The sequence below is a fragment of the Balaenoptera ricei genome, chromosome 1 (genome assembly GCF_028023285.1).
Source record: "Balaenoptera ricei isolate mBalRic1 chromosome 1, mBalRic1.hap2, whole genome shotgun sequence".
Taxonomy (NCBI): domain Eukaryota; kingdom Metazoa; phylum Chordata; class Mammalia; order Artiodactyla; family Balaenopteridae; genus Balaenoptera; species Balaenoptera ricei.
In genome coordinates, this window is record NC_082639.1 from 117,836,173 (window position 1) to 117,860,123 (window position 23,951).

The 23,951-nt window shown below is 44.7% G+C and overlaps 1 protein-coding gene across 2 annotated transcripts; it reads right to left on the reverse strand.

Annotated features, from left to right (window-relative positions):
* Window positions 1-1,367: 1,367 nt before the first annotated feature.
* Window positions 1,368-23,727, reverse strand: F11R (F11 receptor). Of its 2 annotated transcripts, XM_059934712.1 has the most exons (10): window positions 23,554-23,727; window positions 5,768-5,836; window positions 5,494-5,601; window positions 5,160-5,306; window positions 4,665-4,867; window positions 4,387-4,489; window positions 4,141-4,248; window positions 3,899-3,911; window positions 3,544-3,592; window positions 1,368-3,407 (listed from the first exon to the last, which is right to left on the reverse strand). In XM_059934712.1, the coding sequence occupies exons 1-10, from the start codon at window positions 23,615-23,617 to the stop codon at window positions 3,372-3,374; spliced, it is 900 nt and encodes a 299-aa protein (XP_059790695.1). In that variant the 5' UTR covers window positions 23,618-23,727; the 3' UTR covers window positions 1,368-3,371. The 2 variants fall into 2 exon arrangements, with proteins under 2 accessions (XP_059790695.1, XP_059790704.1); XM_059934721.1 differs by lacking the exon at window positions 3,899-3,911.
* Between the last annotated feature and the right edge of the window lie 224 nt (window positions 23,728-23,951).

The following is a 23,951-nucleotide window of genomic DNA, read 5'->3' on the forward strand; positions in this document are numbered from 1 at the left end:
TTCTAGACGTTCTACATCTTTCCAAATTTATACATGAAGAATTGGTTTTGGGAGCCCAAAGTCAGAATCTTAACACTTATTACCACTGAACTTCACCTTGTTAAATGGAGTTTATCATTCCTGCCTACTGAGATCTTTTTGACTTCTCATTTTGCAAGCTGATGAAGTTGTTATTCTCCTTGCCATCCACAAATATGATATGCATGCCTTGTTTTTCATTTAGGTCACTGGCAAAAATGCAGTGATGTTATCCTTCATTCCAGAAGGTGGCACTCATAGGCCCTCCATTCTACCAAGAGCTTCATAATTGCTTGTCTCACTGTCCTGTAGATACTGTTGGGGTAGTCACAGCTCAGAGAAAACCCCAGGTGGACATCATTACTTTCAATGTCCTCTCTCCTAATTCCCACATACCTACCTCTACAAGGAAAGTTAACTTCTATCTCCAGCTCCTCCTCCTGCAGGGTCACTGTGAGCAGGACATATGCTATTCAGCCTCTCCCCAGCTGTCTTGAATCCCAGATCTACTACTTGCCTAGTACTGGTTGTGTGAACATGGGCAGGTTCCTGAGCATTTCTGTGCCTCTTTTCCCCATCTGTGAAATGGGGATAGTAGTAATACCCAGTCAGGAAGTTAGTGGATGATAGTAATTATCCAACAAGTTACTGGGCAATTCCCTGGTGGTCCAGTGGTTAGGACTCAGGGTTTTCAGTGCCATGGGCCCAGGGTTCAATCTCTGGTTGGGGAACTAAGATCCCACAAGCTGTGCAGCGCGGCCAAAAAGAAAAAAAAAAATTACTTCCCTCAAAAAAGTTCCATTTCGTATTAGATTCTTACAGCTAGTACCAAAGAAGCGATAATAAATTGGAAGAGCTACAAAATTAGAGATTTTTTTTCTTAAAGTGCAAGTTGTACTTTTTCTTCATTTATCTCCTTTACTAAGCTGTCCCCATGCCCCCATAGAACATACTGTCCTGTCATTCAGAAATGAACCAACCCCATTTCCCACTTTCCCCTCCCCTGGCCTTGATCTGCAGATCCTGTTGAGACGGGGACAACAAATACATCCTTAATGTTCAATCATTTTATCCCTAATCAGGGTGGGTTCACGTCTAAAACACTAATCTCTGTGGATTACCCTGTTCCTCAACCCCCAAGTCTCCTTTTAATGTAGAAAATGTCCATTTGAAGCATTCCCATTCACGTACAGGCCAATGGTAAGTTAAACTGAAATCTAACTACCAGACTATTTAGAAGGATATCCCTAATCTCTTTCTTAAAAAGACTACAGGTAAGATTTTTGAATGTTCAAGTCACTTTGGGGGTCCCAATTCTTTTAAGCTAAAACTTCAGGACTTAAACAAACTCAATGTGAAAAATAAACATTTATTACAAAAATTAGTTGTAACATTCTAAAATGAAAGCAGACGAGGTGTTTTCCAACTCAAAGGGACTGTTGTAAGCTGAAGCGGTAAAGTCCGAGGCTGGTAAATAACTGACTCATACTCCTCACAAGTCGTGACCTAGGGAGTGAGGAGCCATTTGCTTCAGACTTAACAGGAGCAATGATTCACCTCTGCTTCCCTGTGGCCTTTTCTCCACATCCCTCCCACACTGTCCCCCCAACAATGATACAAAACTGAAACATACTTCAAAAATCTCATTCTTACTGAACCGTTTCACAATCTCTACTTTTATTGCCTAATTAGATTTTATTTCCATCTGGAAAGCTTATTTCTTATTGGTGCGTGACGATACGATTTGGTTTTTGTTTTTCCTTCTGGATCCTTGATGAAAAGAAAACTCATCAGTTCTGTGATGGATTGTCAGATAAGGGAACAGAATATGGCAAAGTGGTGTTCAGTATCCTCCACAGAAATTAGCAAAATCCACCCTAGAAGACCCCTTATTTGCCCTCTTGCTAGTTAATAAATAGACTGGGGCTGCTGGGGTAGAGGGAGAAAACAGATTTAAGGGCAAAGAAGGGTCAAGATGGGACAAGGAAAGCAGTGGCAGGGAGGACTACTCTGCTCACTCCTGCTCTCACTTACACCTACCCCCTAAATAAAGTAGTAGCACTACTTTAAACTACTACTAAAGAAGTGATTCTGAAAATGATTTGAGAAATCCTGCCTCAGGCTCTGGAGCAGCTTTTCCTGTAGCCTCAGGGAAGTATATTAGTGTATCTGGCTGCCAGAGGTGGCAGGGTGGGCGCTTCTCCTCTCACTGGGTGGATCAGACCAAGTAGAACCCAGAGTACACCATCACTTCACCCGGAGTGCCCTTCTCCTGCCACAAGAGGACTCTGGAAATGAGGGTCCAATGTCTGCCTTGAAGGCAGGAACCAGGAAGGGGTAGGACAGTGAGCTAGGGACCAGCCCAGGTTGCTAGGAAGCAGGGCTTTGGGGATTTTCTTGTTTGTACTAAGAAGGAGCCTAGGTATTTCATTTCTCCCATTCCCACAGTACAATCTCACCAAAGAGCTAAGAAGCCCTCCAACACACACTGAATTTCAGTATAGAACTGAGACCACACACACACACGCACACACACACGCGCTCAGCAGAGCTGACTACTACACAAATTCCCACAACCCTGCAGACACATCTTAAAAGTGTGGGTCCAGTTGTTCCAGCCAAGGGAAGGGTGATGGCTTGAGCTACCAGCTCCAGCTTTCTTTTCTGTAGATCAGTCGTTTAAAAACTCTTCTGCTCCGTGTGCCCTGAAAGCTTACTATGGTCTCCACAACAAAAGCTCTTGTTTTCTATACAGATACAGCTGCTGTCAGTCTGCTTGTGTTCAGAAAGAGGACGGTGCAGGAGGATCCCAGTGGCACTTCTGGCGGGAAGACAGAAGAAAGTGGGCTGCAGAGGCGGAAGAGACTTGACGTCGTCACCAAACAACCATTTCAGCTGCTCCAGTCTCCAGTCCCCACTCTAGAACAGCTGGTACCGGTCCTCAGGACGGCGAGAAAGAGCCAAGGAACCAAGCTCCAGATCCCTCCCTATTCGAGGACCACTACATGCAGGGGGCAGTGAGTACCTGCCACCCTCGCAGTCTACTTGGAAGGGAACTCAGCAGGCATCAGTCAGGACTTCTGCCTGATCCCTCATAGGGATGGGGAAAAAGAGCGTTAAACAAGTCCCAGGCCACTCAGCAGTGGTGGGAAAGGAAGGGAGGCAGGAAGAAAGAAGGTGCACATGGCAGACATTATTAAAAAAAACACATCCTAACTAAGATAAAAGTGAGGGCCCCTTTGGGGGCTAGAAGACAAATAAGGCATCCCGTGAAACTACAGACATCAGGGGCCAGAGTCTGGTAGCACCTGTGTAAGGCAAGCACAGAGGACGGGAGATGAGCTGGACCTGGGTCACACCAAGAATGATGAGGTCTGTCTGAATTCCCCCTGCAGAAATAAAACATTCAAGTAAACTCTCTACAGTCTTCTTTAGCTGATAATCCCCTGAATACATATAAACACAGTCTGGAAACCCCTCACTCCAGCCGGGAGGCCCTCCCCATCCCAGGGCAGGCATACTCACATCTCTTCGAGCAGTGGGCTGGCTGTAAATCACCTTCTTACTCGAGGTCCTACGGACAAGTCAGAAGATGGAGACACTCAGTCCCCTAGTCCCTCTCCTTAACCTCTGCTTGTTAACTTTAGAGGCCAGGACTGAGAACTTAATGGAAGCACAGAGTTCTCGGTAGGGAGGTTTGGGTGCAGGGAGAAAGGACAAGCACAGGACCATAGTGGACAGGGCTAGAAATCCAGATGTTTTTTCCCTACCAGGCTAGTTGCCTTCCCCTCCAACCCCTTCCCCCGGGCACATCTCAGCTTCAAACCATATACATCCATGTACTCAACCTTAGAGAGCTCTAGGACAGCAGCTCACTCACCCTTTCTTTGCTCCTGAAAGACAAGAAATGGGACCATGAGTGTCAGCAGTGTAGAAGACAGCATGGCGCAGGAAGATGGGGGACCTAGCGTGTGACCCTGAGATACGGGGGACCGGTGCTCCCTGGGAGGTAACCCCAACACACACGGGGCTCAGTATCAGGTCAGTACTCAGGTGGCACCCAAGAACCAGGCCCTGAAATGGGGATGATACAAAGGAGAGCCTTTGAGGGCAAATACTTACTGTCAAAGTAGCCTCGGTTATAGGCGAACCAGATGCCAAAAATCAAGACTCCAAGGAGAATGAGTGTTACAAGGACAGCTGCCACGATGCCCCCTACATTCAGCTCCGCTATGGGACACAAATGAGAGGTCAGGCACCTGAAAGCTCGTTCATGGTATTGACAACATTGCCAAAGCCAGGATGGAAAGCAGACCCCAAACCCCACCCTGGGGTCTGAGCTCAAGCCCCAGCCACGCCCTCACTCACCAGCATCCATGTGCACAGTGTCTGACTTCATGGGTGACCCATACCCATTCTGCGCCTCACAAGTATAGTCTCCAGCATCAGAGGCCGACATGGGGTCAAAGATCTGGAGGGCAGAAGACGAATTGGCTTCCTGCTTGAAGAAGCCAAGTACCTGTCTTTTCTGTCTCCTGACCCTAACGCCAAGGTTACCTTGTTGCTTGCTCTTCTTCCCCACTTTCGGGGGTTCTATAACCCTGCGCCCCCCTCATACACATCTTTTACCCTGACCCCGTCCGTACCAGCTCCCCTGTCTTATGGTTCAGGCTATAGGAAGAGTTGCTGAAGGCACGGTTGTTCTTGGGTTCCGTAGGCATCAGTAACCCATTCTTGAACCAAAAGTATTCAGAAGGTGGGGAACCGTCTTTCTCTGAGCAGGTCAGCACTGCTCGGGTCCCGATGGTAGCAGAGGAGGGGACATTGATTGTAGGCTTGGATGGAGGCACTGGGGAGGGAGAGAAGGTACTTGTCACAAGAGCAGGAGGGCTGCCTGAAGGCCAAGTAACATGTCACTCCCATCCATCAGCTCTGGCCTTCCTCCCTTACTATGCCCTTAGTTTCCCCCTAACCAGGGGCTCGTTCTTCTCTGACAGCACTAGGACTCTGAACACCCCTCTCCCCAGCCCCACCACCACGAGCATTTTCACCATCAGCGAGCTCCAAAGCTTAGCAGAGCCTGCTAAGGGTTTAGGGAAGCAACTGATTGCAAGCCCACACAGAAGGCCTGTGGCACGTACCAAGCACAATGAGCTGGACGGTGACCTCCCCATAGGTGTTGCCGCCTTCGTCAGAGACCATACAAGTGTACGTCCCCGTGTCTTTCCGGGTCACAGAATGGAAGGTGATGCCACTGTCCGAAAAAGTAACTCGGTCCTCATAGGAAGCTACCAGGACAGAAGAAACAGGGGCAGAGTGAGCTGGAAAGCTAAGAGAAGCTGGTGACGGTGGCACCCAAGGCACAGGGGGCTCTCTTCTTCCCCCAGGAAAGGCGCTGGGAAGGTCCTGGGGACTTCAGCCCCAGGGTGTGCCCCCTACAACCTAGGCAGTCAGCAAGGAGGTGGAGTGACTCACCTGTGATCTTGTTGCTATAGCAAACGAGGCTGGTGATGTCGCCATGGGCAAACTTCCACTCCACACGGGGAGAGGAGAAGCCCGAGTAGGAGCAGGACAACTTGGCAGCTGCAGACAGGATCAAAGTGAGTGGGAGGAAGAAACAGCAGTAAATGGAGAAGATGGGGAAATGGCCCCAAACCACAGTCTGGGCTGGATGTTCCCCAGGGGTCTGCACCTGCTCACCTCCCTTCCCTCCAACTCCCGCCACCCTCCACAGCCCCACCCAACTCACGTTTATTCTCAGCAACTTTGACTACTGGTTCAGAAGTTTGCACTGCACCCCTGCCCAATGCCAGTGAGCCTGAGAAGAAGAAGAGAGGCGGGTCCATCAGGAGTGGACAGAGAAATGCTGTGGAGAGGGGAGAGCAGTCCCAGCTGATGGGGCATCTAGGGCTGGGTCTCTCCATGCTGAGATTCCAAGGTCAAGGGATTCAAGAGATTCACGTTCCTCTCGGATCTCACACTTTCTCACCAATATTCTAAATATCTTTTAAAAATGCTTTTTGTTACAGTTGCAGGCTAATACTTGTTTTATCAGTGGAAATAAAATATTTCCTGCTAATGTAATTTCTTTATTTAAAAAAACTTTTCCCTCTGTGACTCCTAATAATCTAATTAGATTCCTCCTAGTCCAAGAGCAGCTTTCTAAATGACATTTCATGGTTCAGAGAAAGCTTCTCAGCAAATAATTGCAGTCACTTGTCAGACAATCCTGGCAGGAAGCCAGCAAAGCTGGAGGCAAGGGAGGGAAGGAAAGGGAGGAGTAATAATAGGATAATAATAATACATTTGTAGGGCCTTTTGTGCTTTTCAAAGTGTTTTCACATACAATTATATCATTTGATCCTTGAAACAAGCATGACAGATCAGCAGGACAAATATTATCATCCCAGTGTTACATGAGGAACTGAAGTAAAGAAATGTGTCTAAGATCACACAGCTGGTTCTGGACCAGAAGTGGGCTCAGATCATCTCATTAGAATCTCCTTCTGCCCAATGGAGAAGAGAAGGAAAATGTGGTGTGTGGTGAAGGTGGAGAGAGGAGGTGAGGAGAGGCAAGGCTAATTAAGTAACATGGTGGGAGAAAGGCAGCAGGGCTCACAGGAGGGGCCCACACATCCCAAAATAAGCACCAGTGCCAGAGGATTCTAGGATGGTGTGATATAGTTACCAACCTGCACTTACACAATTACTCTCATTCATGTTTTCAAAGCTCAAACTCATGAAGGATGCTTTACTTATAGCTTTAAGTCAAAGTCCTGTCTTCTTTAGATAAATGCAAGCATATCTGTTCAATGCAAGTATACTTTTTCTTTATTAAGTTATCCAAGTAACTGAATATGGTCTCTTGACCCTGAACCTCCCTTTTCTTATCTGAAACATGACGGGTTTGAACTAGATGTTCTCTGAAATCCTTTAGGTTCATTTTCTTTTTCTTGTTTCTTTCTTTTTTTTTTTTTTTAAACCTGAAAGATTAAGTGTGGGGCTTCCCTGGTGGCGCAGTGGTTAAGAATCCACCTGCCAATGCAGAGGACACGGGTTCGAGCCCTGGTCCGGGAAGATCCCACATGCCGTGCAGCAACTAAGCCCACGAGCCACAACTACTGAGCCTGCGTTCTAGAGCCTGCGTGCCACAACTACTGAAGCCCGCGTGCCTATAGCCTGTGCTCCGCAAGAAGAGAAGCCACCGCAATGAGAAGCCTGCACGCCGCAACAAAGACGAGCCCCGGCTCGCCACAACTAGAGAAAAGCCCGCAGGCAGCAGTGAAGACCCAACGCAGCCATACATACATACATACATACTTACATACATAAATAAATAAATAGAAAAAATAAAAGATTAAGTGGCTGATCCAAGTTTTCATAGCTAGGAAATGGCAGAGCTGAGATTAGCATACAGGTCTCTCCTATACCTCTTTTTTTCCCTTATTATACCATACTTTTATACACCATGCTGCTTTTCAGAAAAGCCACTAGTTTAATGGAGGCAAACTATGTACTAAAATATAATTCTCTTAAAAGTCAGGTCCATTTTATCTAGAAATTATTTCTAATCATATTACTTTGTATCTGTATATTTGGCATTATATTTCAAAGTCAAATCTATAATCAGATGTAATAACAGATACAGAAATTAACCCAAATAGTCTTTACTAAATTGAAAACTGAGGACATGGAAGTCTCTGACTCAGCCCTCATCAAGAACGCTGACAGTGAAATGCTTTGATTTTTTGCCCAAGTCAACTTTCTCTGCTTTGATGATGGGAACTTTGTTTTTTTAAGATTCTCGAATTTTACAATTTGCTACCTGTGATGTACACCAAGATGTGCAAACCAGATCTCTCTTCAGGAATGAAGGACTTGTTGTCTCAGCTGCTGGAACTGCTGCCAGAAGAAGGCCTGCAGCCATCAGCCCTCTCTGAGGATACCCAGAACACTGCCTTGCCCAGGGCCATGCCTCCTACCAGCAGGACAGGGTCAGGGCACCGGCATCCAATGCCTGATCAATGAGAGGGGGGGTAGTTCTCTGGTGACCTAGTGGTTAGGATTCTGGGCTTTCAGTGCCATGGCCAAGGTTCAATACCTGGCCGGGGAACTGAGATCGAGCAAGTCCCGTGGCCAAAAAAAAAAAGGAACCAGCAAGAATTGACTTTTGGAGACTTCCCTTGGTGGTTCACTGGTTAAGACTCCACGCTTGCTTCCACTGCTGGGGGCTCGGGTTCGATCCCTGGTTGGGGAACTAAGATCCAACGTGCCACGTGGGACAAAAAAAAAGGGGGGGAGGACACATATAAAGTCCCAGCTCTATCACCCCAACTTCCCAACTTGGGACAACACTGAAGGGCTATTTCTGCTTCAAAGGTCCCTGTGCAGTAAGCTGAGGCCTTGTTGGGACTACAATGCAACTCAGCTTTTCCCTCTGCCCAGTCCTGCTTCCATAGGTGTGGATCCCAAGAACACTCCCTAATAAATGTCTTGGTACAATAATTGACATCTCAGAGTCAGTTTCCCAAGAACCCAACCTATGACACCACCCAAATGAGGAACAGCTTGTAATTAAACTAAAAACTAGCCTTTGAAATAAAGGGCCGCCCGAAAGAAAATAAATAAATTAATCACAGCATATGAATTTGATGATTGCTTCTGCCTCACTTCTAACTTCAGCTGAAGTTCTTTTTTGAGTCCTCTCAGATTATCAGATCTAAAACATGTGCAGGAATGACACCACCACATATATACACAAACATATTGGGCAACTGGCATCTTCCCCTTCTCATTAATTCTGACTGCTATTACCTAGTCCAGGCTTCTCTCCTCTTGCTTAAAATACAGGGCCCTTCACCTCAGGGCCTTCCCACCTTCCTCTGATGCAGGACTGTTGATGTCTGCCTGTGGCCTGACTGCAATACTCAAACCTCTACTGTGACTGCGTCTCACACCATGAGTCAAGTCCAGCCTCCCCACCATGTCCATCCTTCCTAGTGACCCCAGGACACCTCAGACATCCTGATCCACCTTCCCCTTCTTGTTCCTGAACAAGCCTCTGGATCCAGACTGACTGCATTCAAATCCCAGCTCTGTTACTTATAATCTGTGTGACCCGGGCAAGCCACTTAGTCACTTTGAACCTCAGTTTGCCCACTTGTAAAATGGGGATAATAAGAGTTTCTCTGTCAAAGGGCTGTTGTTGAGAGTTAAACAAGCTAATACAAATAAAGTGCTTACAAGAGTGTCTGACCAACAGGAAGCACCAAATAAGTATTATGTCTTATTATTATCATCATCTGCCCATAGGTCCTTCTGTACATACTTCTTTTTCTGACCTCAAAGTTTTCTTCAGTAAGACATATAAATAAATATAAATACTGCCAGAAAAATGCTTACATTCCAGCCCACTAAACCACCTCTCCTCTATCACTGTAATTGCCTTGGAAAGACTAACTCTTTTCTAGAGCTTCCCTGGTGGTGCAGTGGTTAAAAATCCGCCTGCCAATGCAGAGGACATGGGTTCGAGCTCTGGGCCGGGAAGATCCCACATGCCACGGAGAAACTAAGCCTGTGTGCCACAACTACTGAGCCTGCGCTCTAGAGCCCGTGCTCCGCAACAAGAGAAGCCACCTGCGCACCGCAAGGAAGAGTAGACCCCTCTCACCACAACTAAAGAAAGCCCAAGTGCAGCAACGAAGACCCAATGCAGCCAAAATAAATAAATAAATAACTTACAAAAATTAAAAAAAAAAAAAAAAGACTAACTCTTTTCTGGAACCATCATGTATAGAGCAGCAGAGCTGAGGGCTTTCTCTCACAACACCCACAATTTCCCCATCCGTTCTCCCTATCTATTTTATATGTTCCCTTACCTCATCACAACCTCCCTTTTGCACTTAACTTTGGACCTATACTTGGCATACTGTACATACAAATGTCCTACTAGTTAACATGGTAAACCAAAACAGAAGGAAATTTCACCTTTTCCATTGTGATGCTTAATTTACTCCACGTTCACAACAAGAAAAACTACAAAGTCAAAGGCATCAATAGATTTTTTGGAAGGTGCGTGGTGAGAGGCCTCGTGGAGCGTGGAGGTGCTGCTATCGCTTCCAGTTGGGCTGGCATGACCACTGCGGGCTTGGCAAATGAAGCTCCCGAAATTCCAGACAACGTGGGAGACTGGCTTCGGGGAGTCTACCGCTTTGCCACCAATAGAAATGACTTCTGGAGGAACTTTTTTTCTTCTTTTCTTAATTAATTAATATATTTATTTTATTTTTGGCTGTGTTGGGTTTTCGCTGCTTCACGTGGGCTTTCTCTAGTTGTGGTGAGTGCTGGCTTCTCACTGCAGTGGCTTCTCTTGTTGTGGAGCACAGGCTCTAGGTGCGCAGGCTTCAGTAGTTGTGGCATGTGGGCTCAGTAGTTGTGGCTCGCGGGCTCTAGAGCACAGGCTCAGTAGCTGTGGCACACGGGCTTAGTTGCTCCACAGCAGGTGGGATCTTCCCAGACCAGGGATTGAACCTGTGTCCCGTGCATTGGTAGGCAGATTCTTAACCACTGTGCCACCAGGGAAGCCTCTTCCAGAGGAACTTGATCCTTAATTTGGGACTCTTTGCTGCCGGAGTTTGGCTGGCCAGGAATTTGAGTGACATTGACTTAATGGCACCTCAGCCTGGGGTGTAGCCGTAAAGATACATGGAACCCCTGTGCTGTACTCGAACCTTCCAAAAACAGAGCCTCCAATCTGTGACCATCACAAGACTTGCCCTGATGGCAGCTGAAGTTTGATTCAGATGGGCACCTTTCTTTCCCTGCTTGATTTCCTTTTCTTTGCTGAGTCCACTCAGAACACCCTTCTCTGGTCAGCAGGCAGGCTTCAGCTAAAGTGTTGTCCTCTGTTCTCTAAAGTTCTGTACATAGTTCCAAAGTTTCTGCAGGGGATGATCTTTGCTCTTGTCCTGAGGAAAAATCTAATGGTATTTCAACAAATAAAGACTGTACACAAAGACAAAAAAAAAAAGATTTTTTGGCCCTTTCATGTACAGAAAACCTTCACTCAATCTTGTACCCCTCTCTAGTGACAATCCTTTCCTCCCTTTCTCTCTAAACTTCTTAAAGAAGTAGTCTACACACACTGTTTCCAGCCCAACATACACATTCACTGCTCAACCTACTGCAATACGTCTTTGGCTCTCACTTTGAAATTAAAATTGATTTTACTAAGGTCACCAATCGTATTCCTCAATTCTAAGATACCCTGATTATAAGATATAACATCAATTTAATAATAGCTTCTTGGGGGAACATCATATTAAATATGTACATGGGCTGTAAGTCACATCCCAATTTCCAAAACATTAAAGTAGTCTTATAATTAAAGATATCCAGTATTTGTTTTTTCAGTTACCTTCTGTGGCCTTTGTGAGATGTTTGACCCTGCTAACCACTCGCCTCCTCAAGCCACTCCACCCCCTTGGTTTCTGTGTTCAGCCCTTCTGGTCCTCCCCCCACCTCAGTGTTATCTTATTCGCCTTCTTGAACTTTGCTTCCTCTGTCCATCCCTTAATATTAGTAATCCCCAGCATTCCATCCCGTGCCCTTTCTCCTCTCCATATTCTCTCTAGGAAATCTCAAATACACAACATTCCTCTACACCAATGTATGGCCGGCTCCAGATACTACCTCTTACCTGAGCTGCAGACTCCTATTGCTGTGCCTCCTGACACTTCTACTTGGACTTCACACTCCCCCTCCTGCAATCTCACGCTGCTCATCATTTCCCACTACCTCTCGCTTCCCCTCCTCTCTCCAGGTTGGTGGTATCACCATTTACTTGGTTACTCACTCTAGAACCTTTTAAGCCATCACCATCTTTCCTTCACTCTAGTCAAACACCAAGCATTACAATGTCACCTCCCAAATCTCCCTCAAATTTGGCCCCTCCTCTCCAGACCCACTGCCACTTTTTAGTACCATTGTCATCTGAAGAATTGCATTTGGTCTCTCAATAGGTTTCTCTGCCTTGTTTAATTCTGACCCACTCACATCCATCCTCCATCTCACTGCTAGAGAAAGAGTTGACATTTATTGAGCACTTACTATATTATATGCCAGGCACTACTATAAGCACATTACATGGATTTAATTCCTACAACAACCTTAGAAGTTGGGTGATACTGTTATTATCACCTCTGTTTTCTACATGGGGAAACTGAGGCCCAGAGCAGTTACGTGGTGGTATAGCTTCAAATCAAGGCAGTCCAATTCCAGAGACTGGGCTACACTATACAGCCTTCTAAAAAGTGCAAATCTAACACTTGCTTCAAGCTTCCAATGATTCCACATTACTTGTAAGATAAAATCCAAATTCTTCAGCCAGGCAAGGGTTCTAGCTAGCACCAGCGGACCTGGTGATAAGCTTATCATCTTCATCACACTCCCTATTCTTGCAATTTACGCTCCAGCAATACAAAACTACTTACAATTCCCAGCAAAGACGTACAGTTTCACAACCTCTGCCTTTGCTTACGCTATTCCTGCTATACGGAACACCCTGTCCCCTCTTTCTCCACCTGGCCAGCAGGTATTCAAACACATTACTTTCTGGGAAATGACTTACCCCACCCCCAATCCTCACCACAGCCAAGTTAAGGTCTCTTTCCTAGGCTTCCACTACCCCATGCAAAGCACTGTCAAAGCACTTCCCACATTATAATGACATCATCTATGCGCCTATATCTCTCCCCTATCAGGCAGTAAACTACCAAAGGAGCAGGGATAATGTGTTAATCTATCATTCTGAGTTCTCAGCACTTAGCATAATGCCTGGTACAAACTGACATTGAACAACATAGAGCCTTAACAAATTAGGTCAGAGCAGACCATTCACTATAACATCTACTTGTTAAGGTTTATCTACAAAGATAAGCCCATTTTTCAAATTGGCAGATGGGGCACACCCAAATAAAGAAAAAATAAACTTGGGACTTCCCTGGTGGTCCAGTGGGTAAGACTCCACACTCCCAGGGCAGGGGGCCTGGGTTCGATCCCTGGTTGGGGAACAAGATCTCGCATGCATGCCGCAGCTGAGAGTCTGCATGCTGCAACTAAGAAGTCTGCACGCCACAACCAAGAAGTGCGCACGTCACAACTAAGACTCAGCACGACCAAAATAAATAAATAAATAAATATTTTTAAAAAGAAGAAGAAAAAACAAACTTGATTCAAACCCAATCTTTAAAAAATTTTAATACTAGCAACAGTGTGTTTTTTTTTTAAAAAAATATTTAGTTCTCAGAAGAAAAAAAAGAGCGTTCTATTAATCATTTTTTAAATTTACCTTCACAATTTAAGAATTAAGTGTTTTTAATTTGCTTCATAGTTATGAAACAGAATTAACGTTCTCTGCACATGAGTGGTTTCCACCTGCCATTTTGCAAAAGGGCCTCATTTCTGCACCTGGGCTGCAGTGTGTCTGTAGGTGTCTGCATGCACAACAGTAGAGGCTGGTTTCCCATATCCAGTAGAAGTGTGCAGAGCCAAAAGTGGAAGAAGTGCCAGGAAGTTTTCTAATGCAAGGTCTAAAATGGGCGGAGGGGGGGAATGGGGAAAAGATGTGAATCCATTTACAACACCCCCATTTCTTTTATGATCACAAGAGCAACCCAAGACTCCAAGTAGACCCAAGTCATCTGAGGAGACACCTGGCTAGATCACTGCTCTGTCTGCAGAATCTTCAAAATGGTTCATGGTTTTTATGGATTGAATTGTATTCCCTCAAAATTCATATATGAAAGCCCTAACCCCCAGTACTTCAGAAAGTGACTGCATTTGGAGACAAGCCCTTTAACGATGTAATTAAGTTGCAGTGAGGACCTTAGGACATGTCCTAATCCAATCTGATTGGTGTTCAATCTACAAAGAGACACCAAGCATGCTCATGCATAGAGGGGATGACCATGTGAAGAGGCAGCAAAAGGGCTGCCATTGTAAGCCAAGGAGAGGCTTCAGAGGAAACCATCCCTCCAGCACCATGATCTTGGACTTCTGGGCTCCAGAACTGTGAGAAAATAAATTAGTGTTGTTCAAGCCACCCAGTCTTTGGTATTTTGTCATGGCATCCCAAGCAGACCAACCCAAAGGTTTAAATTGGGCATCAGCTGTGGACATTCTGGTTGAATCCCCAGTCATTACAGCCTTGACTCAAGTATGCACAGTGAAAGAATCAACATTCTGCACAGCAAAGGAAATCACCAACAAAATGAAAAGGTAACCTAGAGAATAGGAGAAAATATTTGCAACTCACTTATCTGACAAAGGGTTAATATCCAAAATGTGTAAAGAACTCATACAATTCAATAGCAAAAAAACCTAAACAATCTGTTCTAAAAATTGTCAGAGGATTTGCATAGACATTTTCCCAAAGAAGACATACAGATGGCCAATAGGTACATGAAAAGACGCTCAACATCATTAATTATCAGGGAAATGCAAATCAAAACCACAATGAGATATCACCTCACACCTGTTAGAATGGCTATTATCAAAAAGACAAGAAATAGGGAATTCCCTGGTGGTCCCGTGGTTAGAGCTCCGTGCTTCCACCTCAGGGGGCACGGCTTCGATCCCTGGTCAGAGAACTAAGATCCCATGATGCACAGCACAGCCAAAAAAAAAAAAAAAAAAAAGACAAGAAATAACAATTGTTGGTGAGGATGTGGAGAAAAGGGGAACCCTCATGCAAAGCTCATGTTGGTGGGAATGTAAATGGGTACAACCACTGTAGAAAACAGTATGGAGGTTCCTTACAAAGTTAAATATAGAACTATCATATGATCCAGCAATTCCACTTATGGGTAGTATTTATCCAAAGAAAATGAAAACATTAACTCAAAATGCTATATGCAGCCCCATGTTCACTGCAGTATTACTTACAATAGTCAAGATAGGGAAATATCTTGAGTGTCCATCAATGGATGAATGCATAAAGAAAATGTGGTAATATATATATATATATATATATATATATATATATATATATATATATATATACGATGGAATATCATTCAGCCATAAAGAAGAATGAAATCTTGCCATTTGTGACAAAAGGGATGGACCTTAAGGGCATTATGCTAAGTGAATTAAGTCAAACAGAGAAAGTCCAATACCACAGGATCTCACTTATATGTGGGATCAAAAACAAACAAACAAAAAACCCCAAGCTTATAGATACAGAAAACAGATTGCGTGATTGCCAGAAGTGAGGAGTGAGGAGTGGGGAGTTGGGAGGCAAAATGGGTGAAGAGGATCAAAAGGTACTAACTTCCAGTTATAAAATAAATAAGTCTTGGAGATGTAATGGGCAGCATGGTGACTATAGTGAATAATACTGTATGGCATATTTAAAAGTTGCTAAGAGAGTAGACCTTAAAAGTTCTCATCACAAGGAAAAAAATTCTATAATCATGTATGGTGATAGATGTACATTTACTGTGGTGATCATTCTTCAATAACTATAAATATTATATTATTATGTTGTACACCTGAAACTAAAATAATGTTGTATGCAAAATATACCTCAATAAAATAATTTTTTAAAAAATCAACAGAATTCTTGAAGACTTCTGCAAGGTTTGTCCTATACTTTTAATTAATTATATCCAAAATCTAGACACATGTTACTGAGCATGACCAAATGAATAAAATAATAGCATGAATAAAATAATAGCAGCTAACATTTCTTGAATACTAGGTACCAGATACTCTTCTGAGCCCTTTACAGGTTTAATTCATTTAATCCTTGTAATAATGCTATGAAATAAATATTATTATTGCTCCCATCTTACATGTGAGTTAATCGGGGCACAGAACTGAAGTAATTTGCTCAAGTTCACAAAGCTAGTAGCAGGCAGAGCTAGGATTTTAACCCAGGTAATCTGGCTCCACGGTATGATACATTACACAATTATGTAAAACAAAAACAAATAAAAATAACCATATTGCCATCCCAAAGGTCAAGGGAAATCAATTTGTTCAGGCATAGAAATATGTCCAAAATGTAAAAACAGTATGTAGAACATGACCCTATTTTTACAAATAATAAAAATAACCCGAGTATACACATAAAGGAATCTCTAAGAATAGACTCCAAACACTTGACAGTGCATATTATCTGAGAGATGAGAATACAGGCAGCTTTTCTCTTCTATGTTCTATATTTGTGTAATAAACAAGTATGTATTAAGTGTTTTAATTTAAAGAAAAAAGAGTGGGAAGGGGAATAAAAAGGGAAAAAAATAATAAAGATCACAAGAAGCAAAGAAAAATAAAACAAAGCAAGAAAGGAGAGGCAAAAACAAAGGCAAACAGAAAGGAAGGATGATAAAGAATAACAGGAAATACCCAAATACTGACACACCAGGAAGCAGAGAATGATTAAATAAGACTTCAAAGGTGAAAGGAAGTAACAGATGAGTAAGAAATAGATTATTACACTATCAAGATTCTGTATGTGAGTCTGATAAATTTCAAGGAGAGAAAAAGAGCAGGAAGAAATGAGAGCACATGCATTGTCTCATTAAAAACCATGTGAGGAGGAAAAAAAAAAGAAAAAAAAAACCCTGGGAGACAAGTACTATTGTTATCATCCCATTTTATAGATGAGAACATTGAGGCTTAGCACAGTTGCCCCAAATCACACAGTTGCAAACAACAAGGTGGGAATCTTAACCCAAGTCTGCCTAACTCTGAGTCTCCAAAACTACTGCACTACACAGCATCTTCAGCAGAGCAGCAAGGAAACACCATTCATACTTCAAGATCCTGTTCCAGTGTTGCTTGATCCATCATGCCTTCCCCCAATTAAAATTAATCTCTCTCCAACTTCTAGGAATATAGCCTAAGAAAATAAAATAATTAAAGGTAAGCTTAAAGATGTATGTTCAAGGACAATTTAATGTATTTCGTACAGCAAAGAAAAAATAAAAAACCCTAAATGCTCAACAAAAGGTGAACAGTTAATTACAGGATAGCCATACAGTAGAATACTATAGAAGGGATTTTGTTTAAAGTGTATTTTGCTCAAAAAAAAAAAAAAAAAAAAATATAGTCAGGACATGCTACCACCATACCAGGGACCATAGATGTTCCTATCCTCTCTGCCATAGAACGTAGTCACTACCTCATTTAAAACTAGTACGGGCTTCCCTGGTGGTGCAGTGGTTGAGAATCCGTCTGCCAATGCAGGGGACACGGGTTCGAGCCCTGGTCTGGGAAGATCCCACATGCCGCGGAGCAGCTGGGCCCATGAGCCACAATTACTGAGCCTGCGCGTCTGGAGCCTGTGCTCCGCAACAAGAGAGGCTGCGATAGTGGGAGGCCTGTGCACCGCGATGAAGAGTGGCCCCTGCTTGCCACAACTAGAGAAAGCCCTCGCACGGAGACGAAGACCCAACACAGCCATAAATAAATACATATTTAAAGAAAAAAAAAATCACAACCCTAAGAGGTACAGAAAATATTTTTAAAAAAAAAACAAAAAAAACAAACTAGTACTCTGGGGCTTCCCTGGTGGCGCAATGCTTAAGAATCTGCCTGCCAATGCAGGGGACACGGGTTCGATTCCTGGTCCGGGAAGATCCCACATGCCGCGGAGCAACTACACCCGTGCGCCACAACTACTGAGCCTGTGCTCTAGAGCTTGCGAGCCACAACTACTGAACCCACATACTGCAATTACTAAAGCCCGTGTACCTAGAGCCCGTGCTCTGCAACAAGAGAAGCCACCGCAATGAGAAGCCCACGCATCGCAAGGAAGAGTAGCCCCCGCTGTCCACAACCAGAGAAAAGCCAGCGCACAGCAACGAAGACCCAACGCAGCCAAAAATAAAATAAATAAATTTATTTTAAAAATAAATAAAAAAATAAAAAAATAAAACTAGTATTCTGTCATTAACTAATAATCTAAATGAGAAGGGATCTATAACACAGTTTTGTTTTTTCCCACTGTAATTCCTACATAATCTGAAAAACCGGCCACAGCTCAAAGTAGCATTAGTACACAGTTTGGTTTAAACATTGATATCTATGGATTTCTGTTGAGCTGGTGTGACCCTAATCAATTTCTGCCCACAGAGCCAAGACTTAAGGAAAAGTCAGTGACACCAAACGGCCATTTTATTTTTTCTGATATATTTTGCACAGGTCATCTATACCACACATTTATTCATAGTGGAAAGACTAGAATAAAACCAGCAATCAGTGTTTATCTCTAGATAATAGGATGACATGTGATTTTACTTTCTCTATATCCCTCTGTTTTCCCATTATTCCACATTGAACATCTACTATTTCTTAATAAAAAATTTATCATTTTAAAACGTAACTCTTTCCTTCTGTGCTCCCCAATCATTTCGTGGTTCGATGACAGCCCCTGACGCACGGTGCTCTGTATTCTACTTAGTCAATATATGTCTGTAGTTCCTTGGGAACAGAGAAACCAAATTATGTTTGTATCCTCCCCCGTTCCTAGCACTGTGCTGTGCCGCTCTGAAGCAATGCTGTGATGAGAAGGTGGTCACAGAGGGTGGAGGCATCCAGACATCTGACAGAACCCACCAACAACCCTCCCTTGTACACGCAGGTCAAACCCACAACAGAAAAGCTACTTCCTTCTGCTGCTTTACTAAGAAACCGTTGTTTTCTCTATGCATCCTGTTAATTATTAGAATTTTCCTTAAGTTGTTTTCATGCAATGAGTTTGTTTTGATCCATTTAAAAACAAACAAACAAAGGAAGGAAAAGGAGGGAAGCCAGCCAGCCAGCCAAGCCAGTCTCTGGTTTTCTCTAAGAATTCATCCCAACTTCCCCTCTATGCAGATGAGCCTCACAGTACCCTCCCACTGTAAGGGAGCTGGAGCCTCGGAACAGGGAAGATGAGCCAAAGCCTTGGAAAGCCCCCAGCTACAGTGTGTTCACAGTTTACCTAACGTGGGCTAATTGTTACAATACCTGACTCCCCTCAGAGCTTCTTGATAGATGTTATTCATTTTTTATCCCTAATCTCTAGCACAGTGCTCATAACATAGTAAACACCAATGTTTATTGGATTAACAAATGAATTTGACACTGCAATACAATTAGAACCTGGACCCAGGGCTTCCACCCCCAGTTTGCTCTTTCCTTCCCACCGCTCACCCTGTAGAGACTGAAGTCACTCCTGGAGTTTGGGGTGGGACAGATAAGGAATGAGTGGGCAAGAGGAAGGCTCTGTGAGCCCAACAACAGGCTGGGCTAAGTCAACAGCCAGGCTTGGCTGTACTTTCAGTGACGTGGTTCAACTGGCAAGGCTCTCTGAGGATGGTGGGAAGTGGTGATGGCAGTGGAGGACAGGAGAGCTTTCACGCCATTGCTCCCTCCTGCCCTCTCTCAGCAGAATTTCCAGTTCTACCTGCTCAGCTCTCCTCCCCCACCCATCTCCCCATTACAAGGGAAGGCTCTGCCTGCCTGCCCGGGGCTCACTCCAGGGGGCCTGGCATGAAACTTCCTGCCAACCAGCTGCTTCCTCCTGTCCTACTCATTGTAAAACAAATGACACCAGGCGGACTTTAGACAGAAGCTCTGCTTATCAGGGAGTCCCAGGCAGATGAACTCTTGAGTTTTCAATGCCTGGAAAACCCCAGTATGTATCCACTCACATTACATCTCACAACCCCCTGACAACACTGAAACCTCTTCCACAATTACGTTTGACAAGTGGCCATCCAGGTCTTCCCTGAACCTCTAGAGGAAGCAGGTCTGAGTTTAGAGATTCCCCAAGGTCTTTCCTCAATGCTAACAGATGTGAAAAACAAGCCCCATCATTTCCTAATCTCTCACATGACATGTATATAGCTTTTAAATCTGTCTTTGAGCGGGAGTGTCAGCCACTTCTGAGTCCACAGAACAGATGCCCCTTGACCCAGAGGACTTGGGGAGGAGGGCGGGGGAGGGGGTGGAATATTCTAATGGCCAAGGCCACACCACCAATATGAAAAGATCTCCAGGGTATATTAAATGAAATAAACAAGATACAGGATGGAATACAATGAATATAGTGTGCCTCTTTTTGTGTAAGAAAAGGGAAAAGAAAGAAATATATATTTATATATACTGATATTTGTATAACAAAACACTGGAAAGATGTATAGGAAACTAGGGGAGACACGCAGTGAACAGGAACAGGGTGGGAGTGATAACCCCACTCTTTTATATCATTTTGATTCTCGAACCACACTAATGTATTAACCTCTTCTAAATAAATAAACTTTGTTTTTTTTAATTACAGCAGCTCCACCCCAAGCCAAAACTAGGTTGGAGACTCCAGGCAAGCCCAGATCACAAAGAAACTGAAGAGAAACATCATAAAGTGAAAGTTCTGGAGCCAGGAGGGAAAGACTAAGACACTGGAATTCCACTACCACTCACTTCCTAGTTCCAACTTGCTGTGTCACTAGTTTCTAGGTTCTGGTTTCGAGGGAACAATTCTTTCCTGGGAGTAATTTCAACCCCCCAGTAGAGGGAGGGGAAAGGAGGAGTGACTCACCAATCTACAGTTTGAGGTAAATCTAACCCTGAACAGCAAAGCTAGAAAGGCAGAAACATCAATACGAAAGAAACACCGGGACTCACAGACTGACTCAGACACAGGGCAGCAGTTCCCCCCTCCTGGAATGTTTCAGTGGGGACACTACATGAAGTAAGAGGTGTGTGTGCAAACACCAGGCTTCCAACCTAGGTTTCCCCTTTCTCCTCTGCAGTTACACCAAAAGTCATCCTATGCACACACCACCCTGCTAAGCAGAAATGCCTCTTCCTGCCTGGGAGATAGCTGGAAACTTTTCTAAGCACAGGCTCTCTACGGGGAGGGAGACTAGTACTCTCTGTCACCAGTTTTACTTTTCCCAGGCCCAGTTCTCCCAGTGTTTAGTCTTCAACCCTGTCTCAGTAGGCTCAGGCCTTCCTCTCCACTAGGTTCCCCAGGCTGGGGTTGGGCCTTTGCTTGATCCTTTCTTCTTCCTCCCTGATGGCAGAGCCCACATGAGGAGCAGCCCTGGAGGGAGGAGGGGGAACATGCAGGTGTCCTATATATGCTTCCAGTATCCCAAGGGCAGAGGACAGACTAGATGCCCAAGAAAGCCCCTACTTTTTCACTCTCGCCTTTTGGAATCTAGCAGGGTCTCTCCCTGCTTCCTTTGACCTGCTCTACTATGGGCAGCATCCTTTCATCCTCACAAAATCCAAAGGGGATAAAAGCTGCCCAATAATAATCATTTCATATACATGTAATGTAGCTATTATCCCAGTTGATCCTCAGGACAAGGTTAGGACAAGTATTATTACTCCCGTTTTACAGATGAAAAGACTGAGTTACTAGCCTAAGATCACAAATAAGGCAGAAAGCCAAGCTAGAACCCAGGGGGGATGGCCTGGCTGCTATCTCCACCCTCATTGTACTAACCAAATTGCTCCCCCCAGGTCTAGCCCTATTTACATGTGACAAGGTCAGTTCCTCCATCTCCTGGACATGTTACTTTCTAGGATCCACTGTCCTATCAAGCTAATACAACATCATCTCAAGCTCCCTCTAAACCACTGTTTCTTGATTCCCTGAACAGACTAGAGGACACTCCCAAGCTCAGAAGGGTGATATCACAACTCTTTCAGTGTCAGTATGTGATTATTATAGAAAATGAGGGGGAGAGAAAAGAAAAAGGAAAGGGGAGAAGGATGCAGCTCTAGGAAGCTTATAAGCCTGACAAATACTGTCACAAATAGTTACTGACTCAGAAACTTCTAGGTTGGGGGTGGGGAGTACTGGTACAGCACAAGTGTTGGCAAAGTGTTTAGTATTGAGTACCACACAGAACCAAAAAATGACCCTGGGTGTCACTAGCAGTTCTAAGATACAGACAGAAGTAAATGGGGAAGAAGGGGAGGAAAAGAATGGAAACTGAAGAAAAAGGGGAAATGGAGGAGTAGAATGAAAGGGAGAAGTGAGAGAAGAAAGAATCTAGTGGGAAAGAAAAATTGAAAAAGGTAGGTAAGATAGTGGACTCTGGAGCAGTATCCCAAACTGATGTTTTGATATCCTGGTTCCTGTGCCACAGGGTGCTTGAGACGCTGGAGCCAGGAGTGGGAAAAGGAGAAGTCAGTCAGGAGACTTTTGTTCCAGTCCCAGGTCCCTTTGTCAATCTGGAAAAGTCATTTCCCCTCTTTGTACCTGTTTCCTTATCTGTACAATATGGAGAGGATTCGACTTGTCACTGGTCCAGTCCACCCCAAGTGTTAATGTTTTTGTGATAAGGGACAAAGAAGTAGTCAATTCATCTGTCTTAAGACACCCTTCAAACTAAGCAAAGTGAATTACCTTATAACCGCTAATATTGATCATAATTGTTCATTTCTTTTATTTCCTAAAACATGGATGTTGAGAGGGAAATGGAGAATCTTACAGATCCCCTACTGACACAACTATCCACAGAAGCACACATACAGACACTCAAGAATCAGACAGATAAGTGCACAGATGCTGACACAGGTAGACTAAGGCACAAACCACACACTCGGCCGGGCACAAGCATATCTATAGACGGAGGCCTGCCCCAACAAGTGAGCCTCATTGTTCCACAGGAAAGGGAGTTTACAAAGGAAACAAAAACTCTCAAACAAGGCCAGGGGGGAGGGCAGAGTTCTGGCTCTGAGAAGGAACTAGCCAACCAAAAAACAGGACCTCCCCCTGCGAATAGTCACTCAGTCAACAACATTTATTAAGGACTCTGGAAGTAGTTATTCCAGAAAGGAACTTTGAATGCTGTGCTCTTGAGAAATTTTAGGTTTCAATTTTATTTCCTTTTTTTTTTTTTTCCCAGATTTTGCACCTAGACACTTTTCCCAGAGCAACAATACCAACCCAAAGATCCGGGGAAAGCTAAAGAAACCCTTCAGCAACAGCCAGGGAAAGAAACTTCCGCCCCACCCCACCTCCATTAGATTTTCTCTGAGGACCCTTAAGTAGCAGAGCACCCAGGGGCCAAGGGAGTCAGGGTATGAGAGGCTTCCGACTTCTCTCGGGTTGTTCTCGGATGTTGGATGCGCGTTGGAGGGGCAGGATGGCCCCCTTCCCAGGTGTGTGATCCCGGCTGGGCAGGGCCCTCGCGCCCACCGGCCCTCACCAGTAGGTGAGGATGAAGGAAAGGGGAATCAACCTCTCCCCGTTATTTTTGGTGAACGTGCGCAAAGGCAGCTCCCTCCCGGTGGATGTAAGAGGAGGGGTCATTATTCACCAGTGTGGGGGAGGGGAGCCAGCCACTCACCAGGGTAAGAGGGACGGGAAAGAAGAGGGACGAGCCAGGGGTGGAAAGAGGACTAGGAGGGTGAGGCGGACTGGTTTCTGAACCCCTCCCCTCTCGCGGGCAAGAGGTGTGGGGAGCGCCTCCCTCCAACCTCTGACCAGACCCACAGATTCCTCCAAAAACTCCGGGAACTTACACAGGATCATCGACGTGAAGAGAAGCAACTGTTTCCGCCCGACTTTCGCCTTTGTCCCCAGCATGATCAAGATCCCAACAGACAGTAGTCACCGGAGCCCGGGAACAGACACAGCTTTGCCCAACAGGAGCGCGGGGACTAAACTCCAGCCGCCAGGTTGAGCCCAGCCCAGCCCTTCCCTTCATGCCCGATTGGTCGGCGCCCCGCCTCTGCACATTCCGATTGGTGGAAGGAGCCGCCGCTCCACTGAGTGATTCACCGTCGCCAGGTGCAACTCCGCCCACTACTCCCCACGGCTGACTGGCGCCTTTCCAAGACCAAGCCGCCTCTGATTGGGCCAGGAGACTGTCGCGTAAGGAGACCCTAGACCTCACCTTCTGCAGGTGAGGACACTGTGA

What these genes read in the sequence shown, in the direction of transcription:
- F11R (XM_059934712.1), bottom strand. Translation starts at nt 23,617, where the DNA reads ATGCTGGGGACAAAGGCGAAAGTCGGGCGGAAACAGTTGCTTCTCTTC. An exon ending in CTATAGCAACAAGATCACAG is followed by an intron (nt 5,307 to 5,493) that starts GTGAGTCACTCC and finishes CTGTCCTGGTAG; the next exon opens with CTTCCTATGAGGACCGAGTT. An exon ending in ACCATAAGACAGGGGAGCTG is followed by an intron (nt 4,490 to 4,664) that starts GTACGGACGGGG and finishes TCTGCCCTCCAG; the next exon opens with ATCTTTGACCCCATGTCGGC.